The 24,222-nt window shown below is 33.0% G+C and overlaps 3 protein-coding genes across 3 annotated transcripts; 1 reads left to right on the plus strand and 2 right to left on the minus strand.

The window, feature by feature from the left end:
- Nucleotides 1-6,325: 6,325 nt before the first annotated feature.
- LOC109150626 (thioredoxin-1) lies at nt 6,326-8,391 on the minus strand. The gene is made up of 2 exons (XM_019298602.1): nt 8,067-8,391; nt 6,326-6,846 (listed from the first exon to the last, which is right to left on the minus strand). The coding sequence occupies exons 1-2, from the start codon at nt 8,278-8,280 to the stop codon at nt 6,533-6,535; spliced, it is 528 nt and encodes a 175-aa protein (XP_019154147.1). The 5' UTR covers nt 8,281-8,391; the 3' UTR covers nt 6,326-6,532.
- Nucleotides 8,392-19,486: 11,095 nt separating this feature from the next.
- Nucleotides 19,487-20,425, plus strand: LOC109150404. The gene is made up of 2 exons (XM_019298313.1): nt 19,487-19,880; nt 19,998-20,425. Exons 1-2 carry the CDS (start codon nt 19,487-19,489, stop codon nt 20,423-20,425), a joined length of 822 nt encoding a protein of 273 aa, XP_019153858.1.
- A 2,701-nt stretch (nt 20,426-23,126) lies between these two features.
- Nucleotides 23,127-23,653, minus strand: LOC109150405. The gene is made up of 2 exons (XM_019298314.1): nt 23,322-23,653; nt 23,127-23,238 (listed from the first exon to the last, which is right to left on the minus strand). Exons 1-2 carry the CDS (start codon nt 23,651-23,653, stop codon nt 23,148-23,150), a joined length of 423 nt encoding a protein of 140 aa, XP_019153859.1. The 3' UTR covers nt 23,127-23,147.
- Nucleotides 23,654-24,222: the final 569 nt, after the last annotated feature.

Here is a 24,222-nt window from a genome sequence, read left to right on the forward strand (position 1 = left end):
CACATGGTCTTCGTTCTTCAGAAGTAATCCACCTAATTTAAGGCGCAGATTTGGTCAGGGGAAAGAAGATGGAATCACGAAGCACTCATCTAGGATTGAATTTTATGAATACGTTGAAGCTGTAAAATTAACTGGACATCCTTACGTGCCTGCTGACCAGATAAAGCATGTTTGGTTGGATGAAAAACGTTTTCCTTAAATTTGAAAAAAATGAAAATTTCTCCTGTTTGATCAAAAAGTTTTCCAATAGTAAGGGTGGTATTTTTTTTCCATGAAAATTTAGAAGAAAGTATTAATAATTTCTTGGTTCTAATAGTTATTAAAAGATCGATTATATTGAACATCAATTAAAATTCTATTAGCCTCAGTAATTTTTTATATTATTCATTGTTGGTATGTAACAGACATTTGTCATTGTACACTAATACAATTTATGTTTTACTGCATATATATTTCAACTCTGAAATTTGTCTACTTTATTTTAATTTTAACAACGTTCAATTTTAAATTTATTCTTAACCATAGTCAATTAGTTATTATTATTGTTAGTATTTGCCATGGCTATGTTATAGTAATAAATGAAAAGGAAATGATTGAAGTCAAAATATCATTTTTATATTTTTAATACTCTGTAATATGTAATAATTTAATTTGAAATTCAAATTCCATTCAAATTGCGTTAGTGTAATATCACGAAGTAATTTACGAAATTTATATTATATATTTTATGTTTGTAGGGTTTTAGCTTCCAAAACAATACTAATAACCAAACAAAAAACGAAAATATACAAAACAAAAATAGTAATTATTATCATTATTTACATTTTAATAATAATATTTAATATTCTCCGGACTTTTTTATGTTTTTATGATAATAATGAAGAAATATGGTAATATTATGCTACAATTTAATAAAGAATTATTTGAATATGGTAATTTTATGTCCTCTGATATTATGGTAATATCACTAAATCATATATGCTACAATTTAATGAAAAATTATTTGAATATGGTAATATTATGTTCAAATTTGATCTAATATTGTGGTAATATAACCAAATCATATATGCTACGATTTAACCAAATTACCGTGTAGAAATATGGTAATGAAGAAATATAGTAATACTATGCTACGATTTAATGAAGAACTATTTGAATATGGTAATATTATGTCCGAATTGAATTTGATCAAATATTATGCTAACATCACCACACCATATATGCTATGAATTAATGAAGAATTATTTAAATATGGTAACCAAATTACCGTGTACAATTTTTAACTAAAGATATGCTACGTTAAAAAGATATATTATTCAAGGGTGAAATATATGCTATGATTTAAATAAATTACCGTGTAGAATTTGATCTAATTTAATACAACTTATTTTGTATTAGTTATCAAGGACATCAATTGCTTTGCACGGAATTCTTTGTACTATCACAAACTAACGCAATACTGATAAGGGGATTAACGGGAAGAATAAAGAAACTAACGTACAAAGAAACAATTAACTAAAATCTTGGTAATAATGTTTCCATATTCACATATTAATGTACTACCATAATTTATATTTATACTATTATTAAAAACAAAATTCTCCTTTATTAAATTCCTGCCCAAACACTTCTGCCCAAACAATAGAAAAATGAAAAAGGGAAACTGATTAATACTAAATACTAATCAATAAAAAGGTTAGCAGTAAAAAATGGAAATAAAAAAAAGATTCATAATTCACTGATTAATACTAATAATGTTAGCAGTACACATAGAAAAAAATGAAAAAAAAAACTGAAATCTGTACTATTAATAAAAACAAAATCCTCAATTTTAACTCTCTGCCCAAAACAGTCATATATTATTAAGGTTTGCTTAATATTGTAAAATAGTGCAATACAATTCCTAATAGAATATATTGTTTTCTACTTTCCTATTCGTACTACAATTCTACATTAAAATTCCTATTCGTAATACAATTCAATAATATTAAAATTCATATTCCTATTCAAAAATATTATTCTGTCACTACTACAATCAATCAATACTTATTATTAAAAATAAAATCCTCCTTTTCAACTTCCCGCCCAAACACTTAATAATAATAAGGTTAGCAGTAAAAAAAAAAAAGGAAAAATAGAAAGGAATCTGTAATTTGAGAAGCCATAATGTTCTAAAATTATTTCTACACGTTATTTTACTATTAATCTAATGAATATGAATATAAGGAATATTTTGCAAAAAAACAAAACAAAAAAATAAAAGGAAAAGAATCAGTAATTTATAATTTAGATTAAAATTACAGGTTGTTATTATAATATTAATCTAATGAATATAATGAAGATTTTTCAAAAAAAAAAATGGAAAAAAATCAGTTATTAATAATCTATACGTATACTATTAATAAAATCAAAATTATCTTTTTTAACTTTCCGCTCGAACACTTAATAATAATAATGTTAGCAATAAAAAAAAAGGAAAAATGGAAAAGAATCCGTAATTCGAGAAGCCATAATGTTCTAAAATTATTTCTTCTAATGAATATGAATATAAGAAATATTTTGAAAAAAAAAAAAAAAAGAAAGAAAGAATCGGTCATTAATAGTTTAGATTAAAATTACACGGTATTATTTTATTATTCATCAATCAATACTATTATTAAAAACAAAATTCTCATTTTAAAATTTCTGCCCAAACACTTAATAATAATAAGGTTAGCAGTAAAAAAGGAAAAATAGAAAAAAATATGTAATTCGAGAAGCCATAATGTTCTAAAATTATTTTTACAAGTTATTTTACTATTAATCTAATGAATATGAGTATAAGTAAGATTTTACAAAGAAAAAAAAAAAGAATCGGTTATTAATAATTTAGATTAAAATTACAAGCGTTATTTTTCTATTAATCTAATATATACTATTAATAAAAATAAAATTATCCATTTTAATTTTCCGCCCAAAATAGTCCTATATACTATTAAAGTTTGCGTAATCTATATTATCTATATATATATCTATATAAAAACAAAACCCTCCTATTACATTTTTACGCCCAAACTTTTGTAGTAAAACTTAGGGTGTGTTTGGTTGGTGGGTTTTGCCCATAGGAATGGGTATGAAAGTGATTGTTGTTGTTTGGTTGATAGGTTTTTAGAACACTACTATGGGTTTCGAATACCCCATCAATTGAAAAACCCATACTAAAATACAATAAGGGTTTCATTCCCTTATTCATTCTCAAGCACTACTATTAGTAACAATTCTCATTCCACTCTACTACCAAACATGTTAAATACTTTCACCAAAACCCATTACCATTACCAAGTATTTGATACCCATTCCGATTCCGATTCCTATGTGCGAACCAACCACACCCTTATTTGGTAAGTAAATGTCAAATAGAAATTAATTAAAATCTATTAATTGTTAATATTGCATAATTGGTAATATTATGTATGATATTATATTCTATAATATAATTGGTAATATTATTGTTCAAGTATAATATAAACCCTATGTAATATATAATAATAATAATAATAATAATAATAATAATAATAATAATAATAATATATATATATATATATATATATATATATATATATATATATATATATATAGAAAAGTAAAATCATCCTAACCAATTTTCCTGCCCAAACTCAGGAGCATTTTAGTCAAACCCTTTATTTCATTAATATGGACGTTCCAGACTATTTGTCTTTTAGCCTTGGATTCCTTTTTAAGTTAGTCTAATTTTGTTAAGTTTTTAGAGATTAAGGGCATATTAGATGCAGTTATTGCCGAAAAATTAGTATTAATATTTATAATATTTTACATCATCAAATAAAAATAGAACGAAAATTAGTTTAAAATATCATTGTATATATATATTCTAATTGACTAATTGATTGAAAATATAAAAGAAAATTAATATTAATGATCCATAATTGACTAAAATTAAAAAACAAATGGTCAGATCATTGCATTATAATTAAAAATGAAACATAAATTAAAAATTAGACGAAAATATTTTAATAATAGTATTCTACATCATCAATAGTAAATGCATATTTGCCAAGCACCTTGTGCTTAGATGGCATGTAGTGACCTCTCCCATGTGGGAGGCCATGAGATCAATCCTTAGTGGAGGCGTTGAAAGAAAATGATCACTAATTGAGTGCTGTCCATCAAATGATAAATAAAATCTCCAAAGTTACAACACTGCATGTGTACATCTACATATTAGTTATTAATTTGAGCAATTATTTACTCAAATTCAAGCAATGATAACATTAAAACACATAAATGATTCAAATCACATCTTCAATTGCACTATATAATATTTGATGTTCTAATTTAAATAAGGGAAAATGACACTTTTTTCCCCTAAGTTATATACTTATAGCACTTTTTCCCCCTCAATTATTTATGTAAGCACATTAGCCCCCTCAATTATTTTAAAAGTGGTGGTTTTTCCCCCTGATATATTAAATTGACATTTCTACCCTTAAAGTAAATATTTTATTTATTTTACTTCTCCAACAAATTATTGTGTATATGTAGCAATGACCACGGTTCGGTTCGAACTGAACCGGACACTATAGCAATCGAATTAAAAGTTTCCGGTTATGATTCAGATCTAGAATTCAATATTTAGATTTCAATTTATTAAATTTATGAACCAAAAAGAACTGGATCATGAACCGTGAACCGGCGGTTTCGGATCCGGTTCGTGATTTTGAACCGTCTTTATTTTAAATTTTATTTTATTTGTTATTTTAAAATAGTCTAAATTCAACAATAAATGTATTTTATTTTTTCAGTTCGGAACATGAACCGGCCATTTAGATTTGCGATTTTAATAAACTCTAAATATCGTGTTTTGATTCTAAATTGTAATTGGAATATTTTGGTTTGGTTGCTATAATATCTGTTTGGTTTGAACCAAATTATAGTAATAATTTGTTGGAGAAGAAAAATAAATGAAATATTTATTTTAAATATTTATTTTAAGGGTAAATATGTCCATTTAACATTTTAGGGGGAAAAAGAGCCACTTAAATAATTCAGGGGGGAAAAGTGCTATAAGTATATAACTCAAGGGGAAAAAGTGTCATTTTCCCTTTAAATAATTATATATCAATCCAAATATTCGTAATATATTACAACAAATCTATTCCGTGCATCGCACGGGCGCAAATACTAGTAACTTAATAAAAATAACTTAACTTGAAAATAATTGACATTTATGGCCATTATGTTATGGTTTGAAACGGAAGTAACGTTTTCCGTTACTTAACCTATAATGATGGCACACAGGTTATATATATGTATGGTCTATCTGGACTCATTATAACTGAAAATGTTGGTTATTTTTAATGAGACTCTGATATTAAATGTTAGAATAAATATACAATCATAATATTATAATGATCTAACATCATAGTGGAAGCATAATGATCAAGCAAAACTCCAGCCATAGTGATTACCTTTGTTGCATTGCTTGAAGAATTGTAAAGAATTTTGGTGTTTTGTCTACCACTTGGTCTCCTGTTGAACTAGATGTTGTAGTATCACAAATCACAGGAGCAATGGGAGGACTATACATATATATATAACCTATGTCACCTACGTGCCATCATTATAGGTTAAGTAACGGAAACCGTTACTTCTGTTTCAAACCACAACATAATGGCCATAAATAGCCTATTAACTTGCACCACTTAATGGTGACATAAAGGAAAATGTTACAGTCTTGACTCTTTAGACTGCAATAGATTGAGAAAGTATAGAACAGATACTACTTTGTAATAGAGTCAATAGTACCTTTAAAAAAAATTAAATATGATAATATCACAATAATCGTTGACTAAAATTAAAATTTGCTCTAAGTACTCCATATAAGTTGTGGTCAGATGATATCATTAATATTTGTGTTTTTGGTTCCTCCATTACCCTTCCATTTCAACATAGATTAACTTAGGTAAATGAAAGACTAATACGATCCGTTCATATTAGAGCGCGCTCTCGTTAGAATCCCTTCTCATTAAGGATTACTACGTAGACCCTGTAAGAATCGAACCAAAAATGGAGCGCATCACATCTTTTCACTTCACAATTATCCCATTTTCAGATTGTATCAGATATTATTTTAATAGTTTTTGTGGCAACGGTGAGACTCATCCCAAAAATCTTTCAATTGGATGCAGGGTACCTGGACCGGGGGAAGTTGGGAGCGGTGGGAGGATAGACCTATGGTTGCGAACTCTCAATTTCAAGAGTATTAGAAGGGTGGGGGGTGAGTCATGGTTATACTTGTGCCAAAGAATATACAATGGTCATTTCCATTTAAGAAAATTTATCAAGTTCAGGCGTCAAAAAATATGCAATTACTAGAGTCACCTTAGACAGAACAGCAATACAGCAGTATTCAACTATACAGGGCAATAACAGGTCTTTTAAAGCCATTGTGTCACAAAATTCTACTGCGTATAAATAATATGCTGAGTGAGGGCTGAATTCCCACCAAGCAAACTTAACAGAACTTTTCTATGCAGGTGCACAATGTCGATTTGGGAACTGCACCGATTACTGCATCCCTTTTCTCCCCATTCTTGAAAATCATGACAGTTGGGATGCTTCGGATCCCGTATTTGGTTGCAATCGATGGGGACTCATCGGTGTTCACCTTGTAGCATTTAAGCTTACCAGCATACTCCTTTGCTAGTTCATCAATAACCGGATGGATCATCCGGCATGGACCACACCATGGTGCCCAAAATTCAACAAGAACAGGAAGGTCACAGTCAAGGACATTTGATTGCCATGTGTCATCAGAAACAGGAGGAACTACAAAATTCATAAAACAAAACTTCAGAAGTAGTTCAGTTAGTGGCATGGATGCAACTAAGCATATAACAGTAGTTTATGCTCCAGCATTCTATTACATCAGCAACAACATTTCAAAGACAATAATTGTATCACTTCTAGTCATCATCAAGAGAAAGCAGTTGAAGCATCAGCACATAAACTCATGTATAGCAGCTTGACATACACTAATAGTGCCGGTTATCAACTACTGGCTCAATTGTAATGTTTGACATAGACCGTAAGCAACATGTGGGATACATTTCCTCGATGACAAAAGAAAGAACTTTAAAGTTTTAGCAATTGAAATGCAGATCATGAGATGAAGCATAAGAACTAAAACTGACATTCCTCATTCCAAAGACCCAAAAGGCAAAAGGTCCAGAATGATGAACATTCTGGATAGTAAATCGGTATTACAAACTCCAGCACATAGTATTGAAGTATTGAACAAGGTTATGTTGTCATGACAAGGAGTACTACCAAACCAAGGACGGACAAATTAGTCAGCAATGCAAGAGAAAGAAGCAAAAGTTGTCATGTTCAAAGTTGAAGTTTGAAATGTTGTTTTAAATCGTAATAAGTTCATGTTCAGTATAAAGAATATCATAGTTACTAACAGATCCACTCAGGTTAGTTCGTACACTAGCTACTTCTTAACACTCAACTTCGAGAAAAAGTATCAAGTAGAGCACTAGTATGAGGGATTCAAATAGCTATGAGATAAATGTACAAGTAACTTTCCAATTTACCTTAGTACTTTTCCCAGAGAGAGTATACTGTATACTAACCAAGGCCAAGACAACATGTCAACATAGCATATGTATAGTATCCAGGAACTTGAATTTTACACTTCACTTTTAGGGTTTATTATCTTTCCAAAAAGGGACTTTACCAGAAATCAAATGTATTAATCCTGTACAATATTATTCAAACGATCTATTTGGATATTTAAAATTGAGTTCTAACATCTTTCACAGATCAACGAAAAAATTCATTTCATCAGAGTAGTTTAATAGTTTGATGGCAAGCATGGATATTACCTCATATGACAGAGAAATCATTTGTACCAAAAAAAAAAAAAAAAAAAAAAAAACACATAACAAATAACATTACAACCACCGAAACGCGAAATCAATCTCTCGACCACATACATATACCATACTCCGTACTCAATCAGTAAAAATTGACACAGTACTAACCCTGAGTGGCGGTATTCTGAGCCTCGCAGACAATCCGACCTCCGCGGAAAGAGATTTTGGAGCTGGAAGCAAGAGAAGCGGTGGAACGGATCTTAAGGCCTCTAAACTCAGAGAAACGAACGGAGGTCCGGCGACCGGAGAAGGAAGAAGCAGAGATCGGAGCCAAGGGCGCGGAGGCGCGAGGAACCGTGAGAGTTTCTAACACAGCAGCCATGGATGGAAGCTTGAGGTATGGCGAGGGAGGAAGAGTGAGAGATATTTACAGGGGAAAGATGTGAGATGGAGGAAGGAGTGGAGTTAGGTCTGTGGCTCAGTTGCGTTTGTTTGGGTTTATTTAGATTAGAAGATGAATGGATGAGGAATATGCTGAGTGTCTGGTCCACGCGCCACGTGCCGCTCACTTGTCGTCTGGATGAAATTGATTTTGGATTCTTTTCAGGTTTTGGATTGGGTTATTACTTTTGTGGGCTTTCAATTTTATGTTCTAAGGAGTAATTCTTTAACCCAATATGGTTCGGTCTGAAACGTTATGCTGTGGAATCGTGCCGGTTGCATATTCATAATTTCTATACTTTAAATTTATAATTTTTTATATTACAGATTTATAATTTCTATACTTAGATTCATAATTTCTAAATTGTAGATTCATAACTTAAATACAGTAAATTCATAATTTATATACTGCAGATCATAATATTTGTACTGTAGATTCATAATTTCTAAACTGTATAGTTATCAAATTATGAACATATAATTCTATGATTTGTGAAAAACAGAGTTCAACAATTGAAAATATGAACATAAAAAATTATGAACATATAGCTCCATAATTATGAACATATATTTATGAAATTATGAACATATAGCTCTATAATTATGAATTTACAGTATATAAATTATGGATATGGAATCGTGCCCACCTTGCAAGGTGGGCACGTTTCCACAGCATAATTTGCCGATTCAGTCCATATACAATCGTTATATCATGGACCAGTGTCTACAATGCACTGTGGATCCTAGTCCAATACATATAATTTATATTTATAAAGAACTAGTTTTTTACGCGCATTGCGCGATTGGAATAATGTCCAATGCTTTTTTTTTTAAAAAAAATAAGTACTTTAAAGTATATTAATGTAAGATTATATTGAAATTGTTCATGCATAGATAATTGAAGGTTGAATTTGTGTATTTAAATAGGTAATTCTTCTCCCAAAGGTTGAGTCCCCAACCCATAGGGCCCCCACACTCCGACCCGACAGAGCATTGTGGGAAGTTGTAAATCACGGTGACTCAATGGTTCAGCAGACAAGGCCAAATGCTGATACGCACAAGGAATCTGCCCACTTTGGACATAATTCTTGCATTGCCGCCGCCGAGGTTCAAACCTTGGCCTTTTCTCCCAAATACTACCCACCAAACCATTGAGCTAAGCCCGTGCGGGTTAAATAGGTAATTCTAAGTTTACAAATGCAAGATAATATAGTCAATATTGATTATAATTGTCAATAAAATAATTGTATAGGTATGGTTGAAACTAAATACGGGACATAAGGGAGAACAAATAAAAATTAGGGCATAAAATATTAAATATATACTAATATTGTTTGAGGAGATTCCGACATTAGGATTTGTGGTTAAGTTCTATTAAGACTTTAATATTAGAATTAGATTAATGGTGTAGTTATAATTCTATATTAGACTTTAATATTAGAATTAGACTAACAGTGAATTAACGGAAAAGTTAAATGGATAATAATCATATAATTAAGGATAAATTAGAAAATCTTAAAAGAAAAAAATTAAAACATGAACAATATGAATCATTCATTTGATTTAATAATTTGGCGGTCATTTTTTCTACCCAATGTTAATAATTAAATAAATTCGCTGGTCAAATCCGCTAATGCTAACCGCTAACTGCTGATTGTCAAACAAGGACATTGCGAGGTAGTTCTCACTTCAATTTGTTGTGTGATTTGAATACTCTCTTTGTCACAAAATCTCTCAAGTAGTTAATATGGTTGACTTTATTAATTATATATTTTTTTAATTTTTTCATGGTATTAATAAAATGCTTGGTAAATAAATATATAGCATTATTTTATGTTATAACTTTGATATTTAATTAGAAAAATAGTGCACAAAAAAGATAATAGATAATTTAGTGAATATAATCAATTGATGAATTTGAATGTAAAAATTTTTACATTTGAGAAAAATAAAGACAATATAACTAATGAAAATATTTCTTTTAATTAATTTATTGATAATTAATAATTTGTTTTTCACTAAATAAAGACATTGTAGCGAATATAATCAATTAATAAATTTGAATATAAAGAATTTTTATATTGAAGAAAAATAAAGACAATATAACTAATAAAATTATTTATCTTATTTAATTTTTTGATAATAAATAATTTTATTTTTTTTTGAATAAAGACATTGCGGACACATAATTCTAAATTAAAGAAATGTATATGTATTATTTTTTGTTGTAACTACTAAATTATTATTTATATAATTTAATAGGAGTAAAATAGAGTACTAATTATGCCAACTTTGATTGAGATGAGGTTCGATCCTAAGACCTTTTTTTTATTGAAATCAATGAGTAAGTTAACGGTGAACTAACGGCAATTCTTAAAATTTTAACGGAATTAGTAACGGTGTGTGGGTATTTTAGGAAATTTTAGTGTAAAATTTAAATCTGATCAATCTTTTAATCAATCTGAGTCATTCATTTGATTAAAATATGTGACCGCTATTTTTTCTACCCATTATAGGCCTAACTCTCTTGGGCTCTTATTAGTATATATAGTAGATAAGGGTCAAATAGGCCATCGAACGTCACACAATAATGCAATTAGGCCACTGAACCTAAAAAAATCAACAATTGAGTCCCTAAACTAATCAATTTCAAACAATTTTTCCAATTTGAAGATTTCCAACGGGTCATCCTCCTAAATTAATTATTTTTTAAAAAATAAATTTTAAAAATTTATTATTTCATTTTTTTAAAAAAAGGCCTCCGGCCGGAGACGAAGAAACCTTCTTCATCTCCGGCCATGGAGACGAAGAAACCGGCCTGAGATGAAGAAGGTTTCTTCGTCTCCGGCCGGAGTCCTATTTTTTTTTTTAATTTAAATAATTCATTTTTAAAATTTATTTTTTTAAAAATAATTAATTTGGGTGAATGACATGTTGACTTGTTGGAAACCTTCAAATTGAAATAATTGTTTGAAATTGGTTAGTTTAGGGACCTAATTGTTGGGTTTTAGGTTCAGTGGCCTAATTGCATTATCGTGTTCGATAACCTATTTGACCCTTATTCCTATTATAATACACATGCACACACCATTTTGGCATGGGGAATTTACAATCATTATTGTGTGGACGATCTACACAAGCTTAATGGATCATATTTTATATATACTGTAAAATAATGTACATTCAGTACAAAAATAATATGCTTTTAGTATATTAAAAATGTACATTGTATTCAGGAGATGTACATTATTTGTATATTGAATGTACATTATATTATATAATATACTTTCAGTACAAAAATAATGTACATTTAGTATATTAAAAATGTACATTTTGCTATGATCCACGCCAAGAATTTAAGCGGGATTATTCGGTTAAGTTTTGCTATAGAATGTTGAGTAGAGAATTTCATGATAATAGATCTGGGCGTCTTATTTGGAATCTGCAGGTACCATCCAAAGTAAAATTATTTTGTTGGCAATTCGCTATGTTGATTCAGCCTACACGTGAAGCTTTGCTTGCTAAGCAAATCCCATGCAGTTTAATATGTCACATGTATGTGTGGACTTGAGGATGAGTCAGTGCACCATTTGTTTAGATATTGCCCTTTTGTTTAGAAGTGAAAATTGTGTGCATTCCGGAAGCTCTCAATTGGCTTAAGGGTATAAGAATGGGAGAGGTTGATCTTGAAACTGACTTCCAATTAGTTTATTTTGCTTTACATTTAAACTCTTTTAATTCTGTTTTTGGTTTTATAGTTGATAGTTGATGATGTTAAAGAAGATCTTTTAATTTTATTTTTGGTTTTATAATTGACAGTTGATGATGTTAAAGAAGTTGCCTCCATGATTGATGGGGTAGTCTTCGATTTTGTTAAGAGACATGTGAATCGTGGGCAACAATCACATTATTGCTAGGAAAGTCGTTTTTACATCAGGTTTGTCAGGTTGCGGGAGTGATCCGAGGTTCGAATTAAGTTCTCTCAAAAAAAAAAATATTACTATATACATATATCTATTATATATACTAGTAATTCACCCGCGCGATGCGAAAAAAATTATGTTATTATAAATATAAATAAAAAATAGAAAAACTAAAATATTTTAAATTATTTAATATAATAATATTTTTGAGCTTCCATTGGTTAAGTATTTATTATTTTTATAGAATACAAAATTACAATTAAAATTATAATTTTGTATGGTTAATATAATCTCTAATTATGTGCATATTCAAATAAACTTATAGAGATAATTTACATAATTACATTTGATTTATTCTTAATTGTATTTCATCTATATTATAATTTTTCCAATACAAATAATAATTAAGATAATTACATTTGGAAAGTAAATTTCAAATTTTGTATGTGTAAATTTAAACTCTAATTGAACACATTTTTTTATATGATTATATAATATATAGCTATTTTATTTTTCAAAAGTATATTTTTTATATGATTATATAATATATATAGCTATTTTATTTTTTATTATTTCCCGCACATTTGGTTCCTAACTATCAAAATTTTCATTCTTGATTATTAAAATTTTCAAATTTAATCCACAATTTTTAAATTCTTACTACCCTTACTACATTTGGTCCCTGACTATTACAATTTCTACATTTGATCCCATAACTTTTATATCTTTGCCACATTTAGCCCCTAAGTATTAAAATTTTTAAATTTGATTGGGTGATTCTCTAATTGTAAAATTAACAACTAATCTCCTTTCTAATTAAATAAATTGTATTTTTTGTACGAAACATTCTGTGTTTATAAATTTAAATTTGAATTTCCACATCTATATAAATTTCTTCCTTTGCTCATGCATGGCAAATAGAGCACTAACTCTCCAAGCAATCTGTCTTGGACTCTTGGTTCATCAAGAAGAAGGTACGTTGTTTTATCCATGTATGCCACAAAGAAGGTGAGAACAATGTCAATTGAAAAGGGGGCAAGTACTGATCAATCGTCAAATTTTCAATAAGCCACACAAAGTCTGATTCGGAAAAAAAGTTACAAGAAATAAAAGAAAATTATCACTTCAAAAATACAAATGGAGAAACCCTGTATAATTGCACCGCATTGATTGACGACACTGTAAAACAGACTGATGTATGAGAAACAGGAAGCCTATGGAGTATTTCTTTATGATTGCACTATTATTGGTACCATTTTGATTGGACAAAATCTCGCAAAGTTTCAGCGACGATTGTCATCATCTTCGTAATCAGCATCTTCACTCGAATCCTCGTCCTCATCTTCATCAAAATCGTTGGGATCTACATCTCCGAGTTCGCCGTCGTTGTCCTCGTCGGCGTCGCTGTCCTCATAGTCATCGAGGTCGGGAGTAACGGCCCGGCCGCGAACCTCCATTCGAGAATGTTCCATCGCGGGGAGGGTCGACATACCGAAGGGGAGATTCCAGGTGGGTTGAAACACTGCGCCCGTCAGAGGTTGAGATAAAGCAGAGTTGGGAGTCGGCAATTGAGAATCAGCGGAGATATCAAACAGCTTGGTGGCGGTTCCGGCGGCGAGGGAGGGGCGGAGGAGGTGCTTTTGGATGAGGGCGTGGAGGGGAGATCTATTTAATCGGAGGAGCGTAGATGTGGCGGCCATGGTAGCTTGGCTTCGAAGAGCTTCGAAGATGGAGGCAGAGCGGAAATGCAGAGTTGTAGGGTTTTAGAGGCGAGGGTTTTAAAATCAGTTGGGGGTTCCAGAGAGATCTATGGAAATTTGGAAAGGGCCTAGTCACGTGACAAACGCGTGTCTTTCGTGGTGTTGTGATACTTGTACATACTTTTTTTTTTGTATTTGAATTTCGTTAGTTTTTTTTTTTTTTTTTTTTTTTTTTTTTTACAGCGAATAAGATTTGATAATTTATTAATAAATTAGTATATTTTATTTTTAACTTCAAATTTCTACTTTTTTTTTTTTTTTTTTTTGAAAATGAGAAACTTTTTTTTTTTTTTTAATTCATCAAGAAAAAAGATATAATCACATTTAGTTTCTATCTTTTAATTTGATTACATTACGTTCTATCCCTAAAAATCGAATGTGACAATGTCGTAGTACTACATACACCCACAATTCATTTCATAATCTTATTTGATGTCTATTTTCACATCTATATTTGGCATGATCCTAAACATTAAAAATTGAATTCTTCTTGTAAGAGAAGTGTTATTCTAGTGAATTTATTCGAAAAACTTCAAGTTCTAATTTAGTGGCAAACAAATCTCATCTCTTATCTCTTTATCTCTTATTTCTTATAGAGTTAATTCCAGCAATGGTTCTCCGACTATATTGATTTTCCAAAATTAGTCCTTAACTTTTAATTTGGACACTTTAAGTCCCTTGACTTTCAATTTCTTTCCAATTGATGTCCTTTCATCGGAATACGGTTAATTGAATTTTAAATGAAGGAGTAAACTCATCATTTCACCTGCCTATGTATTATTCTTAGTATTTCTCCATTGTATACGCGATATATGTTGGGTAATATGGTTGAAAATTCCCAAAAATAATAATCCTACGAAAAGATTAATATTATATGGGAAAACAGAAAGAATTGGGAATAAAAAGGTTGAGTGTTTGGGTAAAGGTTTAGCACGAGTTCGAACACAAAGTTCTTTTCCTTAAAACCTTATTTGTTACCTCCCACAAGTGCTAGGAGCGTTGTAGCCTAGGTTTCCCAGGATAAAACGTGCTACGATTCCTTGTTTAAGCACCTAAACAAGGAACCCGGCAAACAAAGCAAAGCTTAGAACACTGGTTGGCTAAAAGAAGCAGAGTTTTGAGATGAAAAGCTACTGGAATTCCTTTGTTTCTCACTGTGTGTAAAATGCTACTGCTCTACCTCTCTTTATATAGGGATGTTGGAAGGGATAGCATTCAACATGGCCTTTAATTGGTATTAAACCAATTGTATAACACCTGTAACGGTCACCCACTAAGTAGGATTAAACTCATATTTAAAATTGGAATTAAAACAGTATTAATTCCGTAACAGATGAGTTTAATCTGTACAACAGGCTGAACTTTCGGGTTTCAGACCGTTGGGGTGCAGGTTCACACGAGAGCACACGGACCAGCAACACGAGAGTACATCTCTCGTGCTCACTGTGGTGCAACCCAAGAGTGCACCACTCTCGTGGTCACAGATGCACGAGAGTTGTGCTCTCGGTGCACCACAACCTCTCTTGCTCCTCTGTAGCACGAGAGTAGGTGCTCTCGGTTCGGTTCCGACCGAACCAAGTGACTATACCAGTTGGAAAATGATACCGAAGTTAGGTATAACTTATGCCCGTAAGGCTAGCCCATTTCCGGACGACATTCGTGCCCGCAGGTGCCGACGCACGCGAGCTCGGGCTTGATTTCAAGGCTTTTTGATGTCCTCTAGTTGGATTTTGATTTGCACGCGCGCGCGCGCGCGAGAGAGAGAGCCTCTATGCTATACAATTCTACAAGCTTGAAAAGAGCTCATGTATATAAGGGGGGCAAATCTTGTTTCCAAACCAATGTGGGACAAAGTCCTACATTTTCCCTTCATTTCCCAACTTAAATGGGTCTACTTTGAGAATCAATATCTCATTCACCCATTATCCGTTTTGAGCGTACAATATATCAATCTCTTCGTCTTACTACGAAGAATCCGAATCCACTTTGACCCGACCCAAATCGGAAGTGGACCCCACTAATAATTGTACCACAAAATAGCCACTTAATATGTCATTTTAAGCTAATTTTTCCAACAATATATATGAAGATAATCTTAGTAGAAACCCTAAAATGTTCCTCGTCATTCCCCATTTGTTGACTACTCGTGTGTGTGTTCCTCTATTATTGAGATGTTTACAAGGTATAACAGCGAAATACGAAGGGAGAAATACGAAGAATAATACATAGGCATGTGAAATGACGAGTTTACCCCTTCATTTAAAGTCTAATGAACCGTATTCTAACGAAAGGACCTCAATTGGAAATAAATTAAAAGTCAAGGGACCTAAAGTGTCCAAATTAAAAGTCATGGACTAATTTTGAAAAATCACTATAGTCGGAGGACTATTGCTGGAATTAACTCTTTCTTATAAAGTCACAGGATTTTACCAATCAAAGAAAATTTCAATTTTGGTCCACTGACTATTGGAGTTGTGTTAATTGCAACACTGGAGTTTTAAAAATATTAATTTAGTATATTGACTATGCAATTTTTATCAATTTTGGTCACACTGGCCAAATTACCGGCCAAATGTGACCGGAAAATTTTAAATCAATAATTAATCTTAAATGGAAAGGGCAAAATCGTCATTTTATGTGACCTCCTCCTTCTTCAATTCCTTGCACCTGCTGGCCGGAATTGCAACGCCAGCCGATCAGTATTCCTCCCAGACGATGACTTCTTCCTTGCACCATTTTCGGAATTGCAGCGCCGCGCCACATCGTCATTTCTTCTTCTTCCTTGGACCACTTTTATTTGTTACAGATGCTGTATATATATCACACAGTTTGGTTTTCTTTCCTGGACCATATTTATAAATTAACCATACGCTTGTTTGGGAAACATGGACACCGTAAGGCGCCATGTAATTGGATCTTGAAGATGACGCCTTTTCTGTGCGGGAATGGAGTTTCGGTTTCTAGGATCTTCGCTATCATGCCGCCGTACGGGTTCCATATCAGCAGCGGCAAGTCTTCTTGCAGGAGGCGTCTCCAAAGCCCTTCCAACCCAGATTCTGTGATGGGTTCTCTTATGAAGTTGGATTTGGCTTTGAAGAAGTTATGCTGTATAAATATATATCAGAAAGTTTGGTTTGCTTGTTGATTCATATTTTACCCTTTAAGTTTTCAGTCCTGGGACCATATAAATAAACCATGTATCTAAACATTGCACACACATTTTTGAATGCTAGTAAGATGAGTGTTTTTTTTCCTTAAATCTACTCTGGTCCAATGAAGAAAAAGAAATGATGGCGCTGCAATTCCGGCACAGGTGCAAGGAATTGGAGAAGAAGAAAGTGACATGAAATGACGTTTTTGCCCCTTTCATTTAAGACTAATTGTTGATTTAAAATTTTCCGGTCACATTTGGCCGGTAATTTGGCCGGCGTGACCAAAATTGATAAGAATTTCATAGTCAAGGTACTAAATTAATATTTTTGAAAGTCAAATGCTGCAGTTAACATATCTCCAATAGTCAGTGGACTAAAATTGAAATTTTCTCTTACCAATCAGATCATGTTTTCCGCGCAGTTTAAAGAGGGTGTTTTTGCCCCGTTGTTTAGCTTTTGCATGTTTTACGATTTTCTTTCTTAATTTGTAGCATTAGAATTCATTTCATTGGTCGGTTAAATTAGAGATATCTCTTAACTCTATTTTCATAGGTAGCGTGTTTAGTCAACTCACTCTGAAATTGTTTCTTTCATAGCTATATAATTAATGCTATTGGTTCAACTCTGAATTAGTTTTTTTTCCCAAGTTAATTGTAATGATTACTACGGCTATTCGTTTCCCTCTGTGCAGTTCGTGGTTTATAGCTTCTGACCTTTTTAATTTGTGGTGCTGTGACATGAATTAATTTTTTTTTTTCTCGAGTTAATTATAATGATTATTACGGCTATTCGTTTCCCTCTATGCAGTTCGTGGTTTGCATCTTCCTTTTTCCCCCGACTATGTCAGATTATTTGCATCATATGCGTGTACTTCCTTATACCTATATATACAAGCAATTGGAACAACCAATTTCACATTATCACTACTTCACATCTCTTCTCTTTAACTCAATATACTCAAGTTTTTCAATGGTTGGTCTGTTTGTTCTTGCTTCCCAACTCTGCCCAGAGTTCACCACCATGTAGATTTATTTCTGTAATATTACTTACATGCAAGTTTCTATCATCTGATATTCTGTTACAATAATTGTAGGATACTTTTGTTCATGCTCACATCCTAAAGGACCATGTTGAGAGGTGGACATGGTTGCAAAAATCGCGCCTAGGCCCTCGGCCGCCGTCGCGAAGAAGGTGGGAATCGGCCTCCTCCGCGGCCGGCTAGGCGGCCGCCAAGCCGACTGAACCGGCGCTTTAATATTTTTTTAAATTTTTTTTTGCGTTTTAAATTGCGAAAAGTTCGGGAAGGCATAACTTTTGACTCGGTTGTTCGTTTTGGACAATTTTTTTTTAAATCGCGTATTTTTTCGAGATCTATCCACTAATTTCTGAAGGCGCTTTGGTCCAGTAATTTCTCAAAAAATGCTTCTTTTGCTCTTAATTTTAGTTTTGTATGTATTTAGATAGTTTAAACAATCTTTTGAACACTTTTACAACCACTTACGTAAATAGTTTGTAAGAAATAACTATGTAAACCTTATGTTTTACTACTAAATTTTGAAAAGTTTTAATTTTTAATTTTATTTTTAATTAAAAAAATAAAAAAATCAGCGCCTTTGCGCCTAGGGGGCGCCTAACGTTTTTTGCAACATTGGAGGTGGACAAATTTCAAAGAGTGTAATGTGTACGGAATAAGGAATTTTCTATGTATTAGAAACTCTTTAACGTTCAAAATAACCTCTAATCGAAACAGATGTTTAGGATCAAATATATATCTTCACTGTTGGGCAAATAAGATATTGACTAATCGTTATATGATTCAATTTAAGAAAGAAACTTTGGTCAAGGAGTACAAGGGTATAGATTTTCCTAAACAGATGTTTAGGATCAAATATATATCTTCACTGTTGGGCAAAGAAGATATTGACTAATCGTTATATGATTCAATTTAAGAAAGAAACTTTGGTCAAGGAGTACAAGGGTATAGATTTTCCTAAACAGATATTTAGGATCAAATATATATCTTCACTGTTGGGCAAAGAAGATATTGATGGGAAGCTATTGATAGGTATAATATGTTAAGCCAATATGTGGCTAGTATTTCTTTAGTTGTTATTTTTTCTATTTGTGCTCCTATAGACTAGTTGTATTTGGTTGTAACTTTCTGCTATCTTCACTCCTCCATGTACTATATATAGGGTGTGCTTTACAATCAATAAACACACAGTTAATCTCTTTACATGGTATCAAGAGCCATATTCTCCTAAGGAGTTTTTTTTTTTTTTTTCCTCTCCTCTTTTGTCAGTCTTATATACATGGCTACCACCACCATTGACATTGTTCACCTCAATGCTCCGTCTAATTTTCCTATCAAACTCACCCCCCTCAACTTTCCTGTCTGGAGACGCCAAGTTCAGTCCACCTTGGTTGGCTTTAATCTCCTGGGATACATCGATGGTTCTATCAAAGAACCAGCAAAATTCAATGATACTGCACAAACAACTCCGAATCCAGCACATTTGACTTGGTATCGCCAAGATCAGATAATTACCAGTGCTTTACTTGGGAGTTGTTCAGACACCATACAACCTCTTATAGCTTCCGCACCCACTGCGTGTGATGCCTGGCAACGGCTCGTTGCTAACTATGCTAGCGCCTCCCGAGGACGGATCATTTCCCTCAAGGCCAAGCTTACCAGAAATCCGAAGGGTAATCGGTCAGTCACCGCCTTTTTGAATGACATGCGCTCAATAGCTGACGACCTCGCCCTGGCTCAATGCCCTATTTCTTATGAAGACATGGTTGTGTACATTTTAACATAACTAGGGGACGAGTACAGCTCCATCGTGTCTGCCGTTCGTGTCCGTGACAAACCCATTTCTTTGGGAGAATTAGCCGATGTGCTCACAGATCATGAGCGTCAGTTGGCTAAAGTTGATGATGCTCGCCAATCTCTTTTGGCTACTGCCAATGCCTCCCAGCGTGGTCCTTCGGCTTCTCACAATAGTCAGCACTCCACTGCCGATCGGAGGTCTCGCAACAACACCAACAACACGTATGGCAATAATAGACCGAATTGGTCGCACAACAGCAACACTCGACCTGGTGTTGTGTGTCAATTCTGTCACCTTGTTGGCCATGAAACTCGTGTTTGCCGTAAGTTAGCCCGGTTCTTAAAGGCCCATAATGTGTTTCCACTAGTACAGAAACAGTCATTCGCGTCCAAAGTTAAGGCTAATTCGCGTCCAAAGTAGCTGGGACGCAGATGTCGGGGACGCTGATTGTATAAACAATTCGCGTCCTAAGTTGAAGAACTTTAGACGCGTATAGTATTTTTTATTAAAAAAATAAACACCATATGCGTCCAAAGTTCATGAACTTTGGACGCGTAAAGTTAATATTTTTTTAAAAAAAATACAATACGCGTCCGAAGTTTAAGAACTTTTGACGCTTATAGTCATTCTTTTTAATAATATATATATATTTATTTAATAAAACTAGCAATATTTTCCTGTACATTCTAACATAACTATCAACAAATAATATACTTCAACATTAATCAATTTATAACACACCAATTCAAAAATTTCAATTCTAATAACACCCTTTAGCTTAGAAAAGGAATATCAAATTGTCAAACTTTAACAATTAAACATATAGTTGTGCTCATCATTCTTCACTTGAAACTTTTAAGTGGGAAGAAGTAGGGGAGGTATATGCATTCAACAAAGTTAAGGACAAGAAAGCAATAAACTAAGTTATGCATCCCATGTTCCCAGAGATCATATAAATCAAAAGAACCCTTCATAAACATTTTTTGCTACCCAAAAGAACTAGTCAAATTGTCCAAAAGTTACCTCACATTTGTTGAGGTTTCTGTTTCCAAAAGCTTTAAACTTCAACTTTTCAAAGTCTAACAGACAGTAACATAAGCCATCTAAATAATTAGCCATCCAGTTTCAAATCAATAAGGGAAGAAAGTTGGAGAGTATAGACTAAGCCTCATAACTGCTACAAAGAGAGCAGAAATTCCTCTATAGAACTAAATGCTATTAGAACTTCCTCATCTATATTTTAAGTTTATAAATTATAATTATTCAACTTTCTCCATCACAACAATGTCTAACATATACAATAACACACAACAAATCTAAACTAAAATAAACAATAAATATTAGAAAAGAATCACAGAACAAATGACTCCCTGGTGGCATCAATTTTTTTTATCCTTGTGAATATATGCTGAATAAATAAATGCATCAGCATTTTCCAAATAAATAAGTAACCATATCAGGATGGAGAATGAGGCTCTTCAAGTACATTTACACAGATTTCTAACTGTCACCAATTATCCATTATATTTTATTGAATCCCACTAATGATAGCATCAGCAGTTGGGTAAATGTACAGAACTAAGATTTCAATGAAACTTCATCAGATAAGGAGATAGGATATACTCATAAGTCTTAAAAACTAAAGCTTTAAACATTATATACTCAATGTGCAGTCCTGATCTGTAAATAGTAGCCCGATGATATTTACCAGAAAATAAACAATTAGATAAGTCTTAAAAGGCTTTGCTGTCAACTTTAAATGAATAACATCAGAATGATCAGATTAGAGAACTATAAAGAAAACTTAAAACACACCTTTTGGAAAAACACCACCAACTTGTTTGCAAATGGAATAACTTTAGTAATGTGAGCTACAAGAGCAGAGATTGTATTCAAAACCTGAACCTGAAAATTTCAAGGAAAAAGAAAACATTGGCGATAGTATTATTCTCCAAAGCAACAAGTGCGGAAGAGAAGTAGAGTCAGGATAGAGATAACAAATATTTTACAACCTGTTCAAAGTTACACAAGCCTTTTCTCCAGAGCATTGTTTAAAAGTTTCTACACTAACAATAAGAACAATGTTAACCTTGACAAAGGTGGCTAAGATGTTAAGTTGTTAAGAATCTAGATGTTTGAGAATCCTCTTCAGCTTGGCTTGGATAAACTCAGATCAAGTCTCTACTGCCAAGTTTAATAGGAGAAAGCCAAATTCAAAGACTCATATATTGAACAAACCTAATTGTAGCTGTGAGCAGATATTTTCCATATTGACAAACATTACTGTTAATTATATGTAATACTTTTTATGTTCATATGACTTTTTCTCCTCTCAACAACAATAATACTCCGTAATAAATAAACCTCAAGAAACAGAGGACAAATAACCCACATAACCTACTAGAAATCTAGAATTACTCTTAGTGAGGTTCAAACCTATGAACAAGGGTTCTGGCCTCAAGGCTCTTGACATTTAAGCAAGGCCTTGAGGTTTATCTACAAAAAATATTAGTAATATAATTCACTCTAAAAGTTATGCTTGAAAGGTTATTTTAGTACTTGTATTATACATGCTCAGAGAGTTAATACTAGCTCAATAATCCAGCAATTCAAAATTGAGTTCAAACACGAATTTAAGCTTAAGAAGCCAAACCATAACTGGGTAACTTATTAACTAACCAAACTCAAACAAATATCATTGTTTGGCTATTAAAAGAGCAGAATGCAAGCCAAGCCTGCCTGAAAAACTAAGCAAGCCACATTAGTATCATACCAAGCTTGGCTCAACTACAATTTGACTAATACAAGGCAAGAAAATTCTTAATTCAGGTTCCTTATTCCACAAGTGCATATAATACTGATGAGAAATTTCCCTTAGCTGCTCAATGATTTTGCCACTTTGTCAAAAATAAATGTGTACGTTCATAAGAATGAAATGAAACTTATACATGAAATACCTTACGAGAAGAAAAATTCACAGCCCTTGCAACTGCACCAGAAGACAGTTGTTTAGAAGGAAGTGTATACACATCTTCATAGTACATATCTAGAATATCAGGAGAATATTCTCTTAAATTTAAATGGCGTAAAAAGAATGACACACTACAGGGAAATAAGCTAGGAAGAGGCAAAAATTACTCCCTTACTTGGTAATTAATTGAGCTACATCTGCCTGCTTCTTCACTAATTTACAGAAAGCATCAACAGCCATAATCAAGGCTTTTTTCCTTTTCCTGCCCAAAGAAAGAACACTATGATGTTGTCCAGTGTATGAATTGATAAAATTAAACTTTTCTTTATGCAAACTAAGAAAAACCTTTTCCGAACTTGAAGAGTGGAACTCTTCCCAATATATCCTGAAGTCCAATTCCAGTTCTCGTTTGCCTCTGTTTTCAAGGGTAGAGGAGAAACAGCAGCGACGGGGCGGCGACCTCGCAGCGACGTGGAGCAGTAGTAGCAGCGACGGGGCGACGTGGAGCGGTAGCAGCGGCGGCGGGGCAGGACCTTGCGATGCAGCGGCGACCGACGACCTTGCGACGACGAGGCTGGGGACGAGATACATCGACTTTCAAGCATCTCGTAGTTGAGTGATACTGCCATCCCTTTCCAGCTCAGAAGCTTCCTTCTTCCTTGAGTCTGCGCTACCATGTAGTTAGGTAGGGATAGTCAATCCGTAGTGACGGCGGTGCTGGGAACGACGACGAACGACGGGCGACGGTGAATGGAGAGCGACGCTGGGTGAATGGAGATCTGTTTGGGCGAGAACTGCTCGACGGGCGGGTTTTTTTTTTTTTTTTTTTTGAAGAAACCCTAATACTAGGCGTCCAAAGTACTCAATTTTGGACGCCTATTATCTTTACGGGCCAACTATAAGAGTCCAAAGTTGACTATTTTGGACGCTTATAATGTTTGTTAATTCGGCCGCATAACAATGGGCGTCCAAAGTTCTTCAACTTTGGCCGCCCAGTGTTTTATATTAAAAAATAAAATTAAAAATTAATTAACTAGTGGCATTTTAATTACTAAAACGCCATCGCCTCCCACATTACGCGTCCAAAGTCTAAATTTTGGACGCATATTATTCAATTTTATTGATATTTTTTGTACTAGTGTTCCCGTGCAGGCTTCTACATTTCCTCAGTCTCAGTCATCTGCAGCTAATTCTATTGTGGGAGCGACTACGCCGTGGATGTTTGACAGTGGGGCGTCTCACCATG

The sequence above is a fragment of the Ipomoea nil genome, unplaced genomic scaffold (genome assembly GCF_001879475.1).
Source record: "Ipomoea nil cultivar Tokyo-kokei standard unplaced genomic scaffold, Asagao_1.1 scaffold2279, whole genome shotgun sequence".
NCBI classification, from domain to species: domain Eukaryota; kingdom Viridiplantae; phylum Streptophyta; class Magnoliopsida; order Solanales; family Convolvulaceae; genus Ipomoea; species Ipomoea nil.